This window comes from Vulpes vulpes, chromosome 9 (assembly GCF_048418805.1).
Source record: "Vulpes vulpes isolate BD-2025 chromosome 9, VulVul3, whole genome shotgun sequence".
Lineage (NCBI taxonomy): Eukaryota > Metazoa > Chordata > Mammalia > Carnivora > Canidae > Vulpes > Vulpes vulpes.
Window position 1 is genome coordinate 28,130,383 of NC_132788.1, and position 12,765 is coordinate 28,143,147.

General features: G+C 40.1%; 1 protein-coding gene across 1 annotated transcript in view; it reads right to left on the minus strand.

Annotated features, from left to right (window-relative positions):
- GALNTL6 (polypeptide N-acetylgalactosaminyltransferase like 6) overlaps positions 1-12,765 on the minus strand; it is a 1,143,667-nt gene that overhangs the window by 26,015 nt on the left and 1,104,887 nt on the right. The window contains exon 11 of the mRNA XM_026017526.2: positions 1,726-1,842. Coding sequence (XP_025873311.1) covers positions 1,726-1,842 — 117 coding nt within the window. The remainder of the gene's footprint in view (positions 1-1,725; positions 1,843-12,765) is intronic.

The window sequence follows — 12,765 nt, forward strand, 5'->3', positions numbered from 1 at the left end:
CAGGGGCCTGGGTTCGAGCCCCACGCCGGGGTCCCTGCTCAATGGGGACCTGCTTCTTCCTCTCCTCCTCACTCGTGCTATCTTTCTAGTTCTCTCTCTCTAAATAAATAAAATCTTAAAGAGAGAAAGATTCAACAATTCCACAAGGTCACACAGGTTAAAGTGGCTGAAATCTAGGCCCACAAGGCCCCCGGTCCTTCTGGAACACCATGAGGCTGTGGGTGAGAGTGCAAGGGCCAGATTACTGGCAAGGGGAAGGGCAATGTTGGTTCATTGACTGATCGCATTAATTCTGGACTGTGCTGTGCACTCGATCCACTGCTGCTTTCCTGAATCATGCTGCTCTGCATTGTACTGTAGGTTATAGGTGGGGTGGGAAGGGACAGCGGGGTGAGGACGGGGAGGGGGGGTGCTAACGTGATGTACCTCAGCACACCCGAACAGCTCTTTAAGATCCTAGGCTGGGCACAGTTTGTCTTCACTAGTTTAATATCCAAGCTATAGAAGAGAACTAAAGCCTTACTGGAAATTGCTTGTCTATTGTTTTCGATTTTCATAGGAGAGGGATTATGGGCAATTCTGGGAAACAAAGCACAGGCAATTTATACTATCCTGAACATGGGATGTATCCTTTTGCAGAGGGAGAGAAGAGAGTAGGATAGGGAAGGGGCTTTAACTGTACCTGTAAATTTTATTCTTTTAAAAAATATGGCAATAGCTGCAGATACTTATTAAATCTGTATAGTGAGTGTACCAAGGTGTGCTAGAATATTTTTATAGTTTCCTATTTGATGTTTCATAATTAAAATATATTTTATTTATTTATTCATGAGAGACACACAGAGAGAAGCAAAGACATAGGCAGAGGGAGAAGCAGGGTTCCCATGGGGAGCCCGATGAGGGACTCGATCCCAGGATCTCAGATCACAACCTGAGCCAAAGGTAGATGCTCAACCACTGAGCTACCCAGGCATCCCTGATTTTTCATAATTAAAAATTAAGACAATAAAAAGGGGCAGACACAATTTTACCCACTATCATTTCTCTTTTGCAAGTCACATGGTGTGAGGAAAATCCCTTATAAAGACCATCAATTTTCAAAGTGGGTCAGGAATTGCAACTTGCTTAATAAACAGAATTGCACTGAAATCCTTTTCAATCGAAGGCAGTAAATGGTTGTAAAGTATCCCATGAAGTCTATGTTGGGGTCTATGCCTCAAAGTTGTCCTTTGTGTGTAAGATTACGGACTGCTACGGCAACAAAAGGTGTATGTAGAGTATACTTTTCAACATGTAGCCAGAGGGGAAAATAAGATCAGATAAAGTCACATACACACGCAAAACTTACAAAATAACAAAGAGTCTTTCAATAAAACTGTGAAATTTAGTTGGGAGATTACATGGCACTCTATAGGCTTTCTGTGGTTTGACGGTTACCATTCCGGGAATAGAAATGTGAGCCTAGGGTCACAATCCACGTCTCTACCACCCTTTCTGTTATGCAGAGCATGTCTTCACGCATGATCTCAATTGATTATCACATCTGCTCTGAGACAGACAGAAACGAAGAAGGTAAGTAATTCGCTTGACTACAGAACTGGTTGGTGGCAGGAGCAGGACCCCACTGTAAGTCCTACACGTCCCACTTAGAGATCTGTCCTCTCCCTGTCCCTCCATGCCTGCCTCAGCCCGGCTTGCTTCTGTCACTTCCCGTGGCCAATGTACCTGTTCATGAGACCATGTCCTTTCGGAACCATCCTTGACACAGATGTCCAGCCTCAGCTCAGTGCCCGTCGCTCCATGCTTGCTGTCCACGCACAGATTTGCTGCCACGTTTCGAATCTGTGGAGAGAAGAAAAAATGAGCCTGGGGCTGGTTTTGATTGCACCCCTAGCTCTTGGCAATCCTGCTATAGAAGCAGTAGTTATCTTGTTTTCTTTTTAATCTACTTGAGAAAGAGAGAGAGGGAGAGCAAGAGAGCAAGCAAAAGAGAGAGAGAGAGAGAGAGAGAGAGAGAACAAATGAGCAGGTTCAGCCATGAGCAGCGGGGCAGGGGCAGAGGGAGAGGGAGGGGGTAGAGCGAGTGCACATGTCTATGCATAGTGGGGAGGAGGGGAGTAGCAGACTCTGCTGAGCAGGGAGCAGGTGCAGGGCTTGGTCCCAGGACCCTGAGGTCTGGACTTGGGCCAAAGGCAGATGTTTAACCAACTGAGCCACCCAGGCACCCCTTATTAGTTGTCTTTCTGATTACATGTTTGCTGAACGATGCTTTAAACTTATATGCAACTTGTGGAGCAAAAATCAAGGAATTAAATATAACATGGCTTAGTGGGCAGGTAAGAGGGAAACTGCAGCTGGCCGCAGCAAAGGACTGTGTGATAATGCAATATGGAAAGCAGCCTCAAGTTCATGACTTTCATAAAATGGTGATTTTTTTTTCTTCAAGAGGTTCTTAACTTGGAATTTGTTATCTTCTTGCACCAGAGGATCTTCTACTATTTCTGCCTTAGCTGGGAGAGAGATCTGATATGGAGCAGCAAATGCAAGTAGAGTGGGTGACAGAAGAGAATGACTGAGCACTGCATGGTTCTGTGCAGGATGTGGTGACATGTCCCAGTTTGCCTGGATGATCCTGGTCTACACCTGTTGTCATGGTGTAGCATTTCTCCTGGATGATGAACTCAGTGTCACTCTAGAGTATTAACAAAATAGGAATGAAGGTACTATTGGTGCAATGCTACACTGGATGAAGGTTCTCTATGTGAAGTCTGAACTTTGAAAAGTTGCAGAATGAGAAAAAAGTGACCAATAATTCCTTAAAATTATCGTGTTAATACTGATGTAAGGAACTGAGTGGTTAGAGGTAGGCAAAGAGTGGACTATGTGAAGTATCAACAATAGAAATAGCAACAGAGGGATCCCTGGGGGGCTCAGTGGTTTAGCGCCTGCCTTTGGCCCAGGGCGCAATCCTGGAGTCCCAGGAATGAATCCCACATCGGGCTCCCTGCATGGAGCCTGCTTCTCCCTCTGCCTGTGTCTCTGCCTCTCTCTCTCTCTCTCTCTGTGTGTCTCTCATGAATAAATAAATAAAATCTTTCAAAAAAAAAAAAAAAGAAATAGCAACAGAAAGAGTCTGGTCATGGAAATGTGTTCCTTTGTGAAGTCTGCCTGGCTGAGGTTTTCACCAATTCTGCTGACATTGGAACTGCACCCCGTGATAGAGTTGGATGTTGCTTATGGTTTGTTACTCAGGTGTCAACGTTTCGCTAAGCTCAAATATCTCAATCCTTTTTATGCCTTTATATAGTGTTGGATTATAATAATCCCTTAGGTATTGTTAAGAATGGAAACAAGGACAGGATGTACTCAGGTGATAATTTTAGTCAAGGCCCCTTTGCCAAGAATGAGCATGAGCAGATAAGGAAAGGAGTCTGTCCAGGAGAGAAAGACAGCTGAGGCAGACCAATTCCTACTGGGGCTGAGGCGAGAGAAGGGAGAAGGTTGTAATGAAATATACTGAGTATCATGAAAGGAATAAATGATGCTGGAATGGGATTGTTGGGGAGAGAGCACTTTCTTATTTCACTTACTGTAGGAGTAGAGGTTGGTATAGCATCATTTGTGAGGAAACCAAGGTGGTAGATACCAACTTCCCCATTCAGGGAATTTGGCAATAGTATAGGGGTTCATCACCCACTATTGGACTATATATTCAGGGTCTCTGTCCCTTATTTCACAGGGAATTGTGAAATAATGTAGAGCCCAGGGCAGCAGTTCTTAACCTAGTTTGGTCTATAGACCTATCTGAGAATCCAAGGAAAGCTATGGACACTTTTACAAAACCAAACTAACAAATGAAACCATAGGTGGATACCGTGTTCATTTTCCTGGAACCTAAACTCCACATTTGAACCCTGAATTTGGGAAAATGCTTTCTACCCACTCCTTAAAAATTACTTGTATCCTGCCTCCGTGTAGGGTGGGAAATCCCGAAAGCCAGGGAATGGATTCGGCTGCTGTCAAAGTGCACCTGATTCACTCTCACTTCTCTTTTCTCCACCTTCCAGGGAGGTGTGGTAGCAGGGAGGAATTTTAGTGCGGAATTTGGGGAGCCAAGCCTAAAATCAGCTTTTTGTAAAATCAATTCCTTGATGTGTGATTGAGTTTCTGTGGTGAAATAGAAACATCTAGAAGGTCAAAAGTTTTTTTGCCACTGACTTGAGCCTGGCACACTCCGTAAAGCCCCCACTTAATCTCCTTATCTGAATCCAGTCTGTTGGTTTTCTAAAGCTGCCTCTAACCTGAGAGCTGCCCCACAGAACTCTGGGCAGGACTCTTTCCATTGCTGGACCATTGAACTCAGAGACACACTTTAGAGAACCAGCATCAGTTTGTGCCAGAGACACCTTCAGGGCACTATTGTTCCCTCTCCTTGAGTCCAGAAGCTCTGAACCGCATTCAGGAAACACAGCAGCTGCTTATGGTTTATGGCCAGTTGGCCACTGAGGGAGAAGTGTGCTCTTCTCCATGGGCTGGCACGGTGCTCCCTCACTGAGGGGCTCTGCTCCGGGGAGAGGAGGATGTCGGGAAGAAAAGAATATATACAAGCCAGGGCTGCCGAATGGCAAAGCTGCCAAATCTGCCTGCAGCTAAACCCCAAAGCCCATCAGAGAGCCTTGTTTTGGTTTCTCAAATGCTGTGAGCTTGGAGGGCTCTGGCAGAGATGGAGGAGATCATTTTCTAAACTCTTGAATTTTCTAAATTCTCACTCAAATGGCATCTGTGTCGACAATGGGATAAACTGCTTTGGAAGCCAAATTTCAAGTTTCAAGGGTATAATTATCTACATCTGTGTAAATTCCAGCACACAGTTGTGCCAGAGAAGGAAATAGGATAAGGGAGGCACCTGGATTCATGCCTTTCTCACTACCAGGACTTTCTCACTTGCTTCTCTCTTCCCTTTCATTTTATCCTCACCTCCTCAGTACACACTCATGTCCTCTCCTCTCACTCACAAATGCAACTCCAACAAAACCATACAGAGAGCAAACTATTGGTTATCAGAGGAGAGAGGAGTGTGGGAATGGGCAGAAAGGGTGAAGGGGAGTGGGAGATCGAGGCTTCCAGTTTGGGAATGAATAAATCATGGGAATGAAAGGCAGAGCCTAAGGGATATAGTCAATGATACTGTAATAGTGATGTAATGGGACAGGAGCGACACTCATGGCGCACATAGCAGAATATATAAATGTCAAATCACTCTGTTGCATGCCTGAAACTAGTCTAACATTGTGTGTCAACTATATCCCAATAAAAATAAAATAAAATGAATAAACAGGTGAATAAAATTCCAATAGAAGAGATTGTTTATTCGTTTGAATAAAGTTTAAAAATAGAGATAAGAAACTTTATAAATGATTCATGCCTTTTCAACAGGGGCTCTGTATCTGGCTGTAAGTAAAGCAGTTCACACATGCACACACCCAAATCTAGGACACAGAACACTGACTAAATCTATGACAGGATAGATACGATTCATGCTTTATTCTTTTGATGTCCAGCTCCAGGGCTTGGCATCATTAAAATTGTGTCAAGAAATCCTGAGAGGCACCGAACAGGATTAGAAAGGTAGGTAGTGCTTGACTAGGAGTGGGTGGGAAGCTGGAGAAATATAGAGGAAAAGAAAATCATTATGTATGACAGGATTACAGAGATAATCTTCTTTTGGGGAAGGCTTAGGAAAAGGTCTGGCAGAGAGTAAAGAATGTCTCAGATTGCAAGAGAAGTCAGTCTCAGCATGAACATTTTTTTGCCCCCTCCCCAACACAGGAAGTTTTGAAAAAGAGGTCCTAGAGAAGGGAAGTGAGGTATAAATGTCACGGTGGCTAGTAGGTATAGGATTGGTTATTCTGTTGGTTGTTAGAGACTAGCTTCAGTTTAACAAATTAAGAGACATGGTTTGATGATTCTCCCCTTATCAGGGTCTTTTAAATAAGAAGGAGTGGATTTATGATTCACTCAATAAATTTGGCGCTATAACACATACTGGGTACACAGTGAAAAATAATAAATAATCACTTCTGGGGGCTGGGGTAGGTGAAATAAGCAAAGAGGGTCAAAAGGTACAAACTTCCAGGTATAAATAAATAAATCCTGGGAATGTAATGCACAGCATGCTGATTATAGTTACTAATACTGTGTTGTATATTTGAAAGTTGCTAAGAGAAAAGATCTTAAAAATTCTCATAAGGAAAACATTGTAATGATGTATGGTGATGGATGTTAACTAGACTTATCGTAGTGATCATTTCATCATATATACAAATATCCAAATCATTGTGTTGTACATATGAAATTAATATAATGTTTTATGTCAGTTATATCTCAATACAAATATTTGATAAAAATACATTTGAATTTAACAACAACAACAACAACAACAAAATTGGTCCCCTCCTTTATGTAGTTTGAGGTCTAGTGAGGATATTAGAGAGCACATGAGTGGAAGAAAAAGGCTTGAGATTCTCAATATTTCTGGCTGTGAATTTTTAACATAATGAAAGGAATCAAGACACTTCTCTTTCATGGACAGTGGTTGGTTTTAGAATGCAGTTTTGTGTGTTGAGCTAGAAAGAAAAAAGATGGTAGGGTGGTATGGAGAAAGAACTGAATGGAGACCAAGCAGGTCTGGGTTCTCCTCACCAGTCACAAAAACAGGTTCCCCCTAACCTTAGCCACGTATTCCTTTTAAAAGCTTATCCATCCATTTATAAAAAGTCTACTTATAAAGAGTGCTTCTGAATGAAAGGTGCTTTGAGAAGTACTGATGGAGATCCCAGGACAAAAGAAAAACAGTTCCCGCTCCCAAGGAGCTTACAACCTTAGCCGGGAGATGGCATTTGGAAGGCATTTTGTTAGATTACTAAATGCTGAGTGAGGATTGAAGAGGAAATGATCAATTCTGAGCAAGACAGCTTGGGGCACTTAGAACTGATGACATTGGAAGGGGCTCTAGAGGACAAGTGGAATTGAATCTTCCGAGTGAAATGACAGAAGGACACTCTAGCCTTAGGGATCAGAAACGAACACATACATGGAGGCATGACAGTGCAAGGGAATGGCGCATAGTCATGACTCTGCGTGAGTTTTGTAAAATGAGGACAATCGACCTTCTGAGGTTGGTTGAGAAGATTGAATTGATACATGCCAAGTGCTTAGCATGGTGTTAGTACGCTGCAAGAGGTCAGTAGATGTTAGCTACTATTTATTTGCTTATTTACTTTCTCAGCTGTATCAACTATGATGGTAAGTGTGGTGATGTCACAGTCAGATCCTATTTCTATTACACTGTGAGATGTCCCACAGGCACTTCAAATACAAAGAGACTACAACTGAACAAGCTGTGGCCCATCACTCCAGACCTATTCTTTACTCCTGATCACCTGTTAATCTTGATGTTATAAGCAGATATCCAAGATCTCAGTCTGGCAACTTGGGTGTCACCTTAGACATCTCACCCTCATCCCCAATTAACTGTCTGTTGATTCTGGCTCTTAATACTGAATGCTCTTCTCCTTTCTTCTCCTTTTCAGTCTTCCAAGACTTCAACATCAACTCATGGGCTTTTAAAAAAAAATTGTGGTAAAATATGCATAGTATGAAGTTTGCCATTTTCACGTGTAAAATTCAATGGCATTAGTAGACACAAAATTCTGTTTAACCATCACCACTATATTCAAGACTGTTTTCATCTCTCAAAATAGCAACTCAGTAGCCATTAAGCAATAATTTCCCCACTTACCCCACCTCTGGTTGACTCTATTCTACTGACTCTATGAATTTGTCTATTTTATTTTTTTAAACACTTATTTATTATTTGAGAGGAAGAGTCAAGGAGAGGGGCTTGAGGGAGAGGGAGAGAGAGAGGGAGAGAGAGAATCTCAAGCAGACTCCGTGTTGACCATGGAGCTGGATGTGGGGCTCAATCTCAGGACCTGAGATCATGATCTGACTTGAAATCAAGAGTCAGATGCTTAACTGGCTGAACCACCCAGGTACTTCTGAATTTCCTTTTTTAGATGCCTCAGATAAGTGGAACCATACCATGTTTGTTTTTTTGCATCATGCTTATTTCACTTAGTATAATATTTCCAAGGTTTATCCACATTACAACGTATATTAGAGCTTTGTTTCTTTTCAAGGCTGAATGATACTGCATTGCATGTAATATACATATTAATATACATACACACCGCATTTTATTTCTTTTCATCCATTGATAGACACTGGGGTTGTTTCTACCTTTTGGCTATCATAAAAAATGATGCTGTGACCATTGGCATATATATGTCTGTTTGCTTACTCATTTTCAGTTCTTTTGGGTATATGCCGATAATTCTATATTTATCTTTTTGAGAAACCACCATACTGTTTTCCATAGTGGCTGCACCATTTTACATTCCTACCAGCAGTGTACAATGGTTCCAGTTTCTTCATATCCTTGCTAATGCTTGTTGTTTTCTCTTTTTGATAATAACCATCATAGTGAGAGCAAAGTGGTATCTCATTAGTTTTGATTTCATTTCCCTAATGACTAATGATATGGAATGCCCTTTTATGCATTTATCAGGCTTTATATGTCTTTTACAGAGACATTTACAGAGAAATGTCTATTTAGTCCTATTCCTTTTTTGAATTGGGATTTGTTTTTTTGTTGTTGAATCATAGGAATTTAAAAAAACATTCTGGATATTAATCTCTTATGAGATATATGGTTTGCAAATGTTTTCTCCTATTTTGTGGAGTTGCCTTTTGTTCTGTTTATAGTATCTTTTGATGCACAAATGTTTTTATTTTTAATCAAATACAATTTATCTATTTTTATTTTTGTTGCCTCTTTTTGGTGTCATATTTAAGAAACCATTGCCAAGTCCAATGCCATGAAGATTTCCTCTTAAATTTTATCCTAAGAATTTTGTGCCCTTGTGTTTAGGTCTCATCCACTTTGAGTTAAAATTTGCATATGATATAAGATAAAGTTCCATCCTCATTCTTTTGAAAGTGGATATATTATTTTGCTAGGGCTGCCATGACAAAGTGCTATAAACTAGGTGGCTTAAACAACAGAAATGTGTTGTATCACAGCTCTAGGGGCTAGAATTCTGAGATCAAAGCATTGGTGGGGTCAATTCTTTCTGAGGGCTCTGAGGCAGAATATATTCCACGCCTCTTTCCTAGCTTCCAGTTTGACACTTTTTGGCTTGTAGATGCATCACTCAGACTTCTATCTTTATGTTTACATGGCATTCACCTATGCATGCCTATGTCTAAGTTTTCCATTTTTATAAGGACACCAGTCACATTGGATTAGAGGTTTACTCTCCTCCAATATGACCTCATCTTCACTAGTTACAACTGCAACAACCCTCTTTCCAAATAAGGTTACATTCTGAGGTACTGGGGATTAGGATTTCAAGATACGAATTTGGGGGGACATGACCCACTAACAGTGGGTATCCAGTCTTCCCAGAATACTTTGTCCTTTCTTCATTGAGTGATCTTGTCAAAAAAATAATTGACCACGTAAGTGAGGGTTTATTTTTGGGTTCTCTATTTTATTCCACTGGTTGATGTATCTGTCCTTAGCCATTACTACACTCCCTTTCCAGCTTTATTGAAATTTAATTATTATATTAATATGTATTGTTTTAATATATATCAGTAATATATATTAATATATTAGTAATATCTCAATATATAAGATATATAAATTTAAAGTGTATAACATGATGATTTGATACACATATATATATATATGTGAAATGATTACTGTAATAAGGTTAGTTAACACCTCTTTCCCTTACATAATTACCTTTTTTTGTTGGGGGGGGTTGATAACAGTTTTATATATATATATATATATATATAGGATTATTATTATATATATATATACACACACACACACATACATATACCTTATTTTCTTTATTCTTTCTTCCATTAATGGGCATTTAGGTTGTTTCTGTGTCTTGGCTATTGTGAATAATACTGCAATGGACATTTCCTTTGGATATATACCAGAAGTGGGATTGCTGGATCACAAGAATACCACAATTTTTTGATTACTGTAGCTTTGTGTTAAGTTTTGAAATTAGGAAATGTGGGTCCTACAACTTTGTTCTTTTTTTTCAATATTGTTTGACTATTTGAGGTACTTTCAGATTCCATGAATTTTAGAATAAGTTTTTCTGTTGCTGCAAAAAACACCATTGGGATTTTGATAGAGATTACAATGCACCCATAGATTTCTTTGAGAAGTATTGACATAGTATTTTTGGGTAGTATTAGCAATATTGTTTTCTAATCCATGAACATGGAATGTCTTTCCATTAATCTTGATGTTTTAAAATTTTCTTCAACAATGTATTATAGTTCTCTCTCTTTTTTTAGAAGATTTTATTTATTTATTCATGAGAGACACACAGAGAGAGGGAGAAACATAAGCAGAGGGAGAAGCAGACTCCCTGCGGGGAGCCCAAGGCAGGACTCCATCCCATGACCCCGGGATCACACCCTGAGCTGAAGACAGATGCTCAACCACTGAACTACCAAGGCATCCCTGTTTTATAGTTTTCAGTGTACACATCATTTCCCTCATCAGTTAGATTTGCTCTTACATTAATTTCTTAGAGAGAATTAAAATGTATGTAAGAGCACAGATTGTGAAATTAGACTGCTCAAGTTTAGATTTTGATTTCCACATTTACCAACTGTGTGATTTTAGCCAAGTTACTTAACTTTCTTTTGTCTTAGTTTCCTCTTCTGAAAAATGAAGGTAATAACAATACTTACCTGGTAAATCTGATGTGAGGATTAAATGAGACTATACATATAAGTTGTTTACATTACTGTCTGGCCCATATTAAGTGCTCAATAAATGTTAAGCTTTATAGTATTACTGGTAGTAGTAGTATTGAAATGCAGTGAGCAATGAGACCGGGGAGGTAGAATTGTGAAGGGCCTTGAATATAAAAATAAGGAATGTAGACCTTGTTCTGTTGGCAAAGAGAATTATTAGATCTTACTGAGAAGGAAAGCTTGTTTTAGACAGTAAATTCTACTGTTAGTGGAAAAGACAGATGGAGAGTTATGCAATTATTAACATGGGTACTAGTTCTAATTGATGAGAATTTGTACTATGCGGTGATAGTGATAGGCTATATGTATGTATTAAAAAAAGAGATATATTCCAGACACATTGTTCAGATAGTATTTACAGGTCTTGACAACTGTATGTGGATAATGAAGAAGATATGCTGAGTTTGAAGTATCTTTGTGGTATCTATATATAGATATTCAGAAATCTGAACTTTAGAAGAGAGATCAAGGTAAGAAATACAAGTTTAGAAATGATCTACTGTGCCAATTACTAATATATTCTCTCCCAACTCCAAATCCATCCCTCTTTGTCTTGCTTTGTAATACATGGACCCTGTGGACATTTTTCCTTGTCAGCAGCTACTGTTTTAGGCTTTACCCATAGAAGGTGCTGGAGAGACACTAATGGGCAGAGCAAGAAGAGGGCTCACTCCTTCCATTGTGTGTGTGTCCATGTCATAGTCAATTGGCAGGTAGAGTAGGGTGGTAGAAAGTAGCCACCCTCACTTGAGTGGCCCTCATAGATTAGTGGTGGCTGCTGCGCCCTGCAAGTTTCTTCACCACCGCCAAGCTGCATGCTTATTATAGCAGGCAAATGGTATCAAATGAAACTGAATCTCAACCTTGATGGGGGAAGAAGGGTAGTGCTCTTCTACGTTTCTAAGTTCATGCCTTGTTCACATCCCCTCAATCCTGAAGGTAGCTACTGCTTTATGAGGTTGCTGCTTCTACACACTTTAGAGTCCATTTTACCCCTTTTACTAGTTCGTGATTTTCTTTGTATTAAAATTTCCTTGTTGAAATTACTGGTATCATTTCTGGGTCCTGACTGCATCCTGATTGATGCAGTAACATATGAGTAATAATTGAAGTCATACAAGGACATTGTAGCATGTAAGCAAAGCATATGAAGAAGACTGAGGATAGGATTCTGGGGAATGCTTTCTTTGGGAAGGGGGCAAAGAAAGGCTAGTAAGGAAAAGAAAGCAAAAGTGAAAAAAAGACTAGAAAGAAGACCAAAGAGTTTCGAGAAGTGGGCGAGAGAGTTGACAGCATCAAATCCCTTAGAGTGGTCAGATAGGGGGAGAACTGGAAGAATTGGATTTAGTGGTTAGGAAGTCACTGGTGGCCCTTTCCAAGGACAATTCCTATGGTGGGGTAACTGACGGCAGGAGATAGATTGCCAGGTGGGCTGAGGAAAATTGGGAGGTGAAGGCTAAAGTCAACAAATGGGAGCTCCCCTTTCTTTTTTAAGAGGTGGGATAGTGGTGGAGAGGCAGAGGGAGACAGAGAGAGTCCTAACTATGCTCCCTGGGGTGGCGCTTGATCCGACAACCCTGAGATCATGACCCAAGCCAAAATCAAGAGTCTGATGCTCAACTCACTGAGCCACCCAGGTGTCTCTGGAAGCCTCTTATAAGATGCTTGACAGTGAGGGGAAAAGGTTGATATAGGGAAAAATAGAATAAAAAAACAGCATTTGGGGGATGGGGAGACTTGAGAATAGAAATACATATAAACTCTGCTCTGATTCATTTGAAACTCAAAAAAATTCTTGAAATGCTTTTAGAAATTAAAAACATAAATATATAAATAGAAAACATTAAA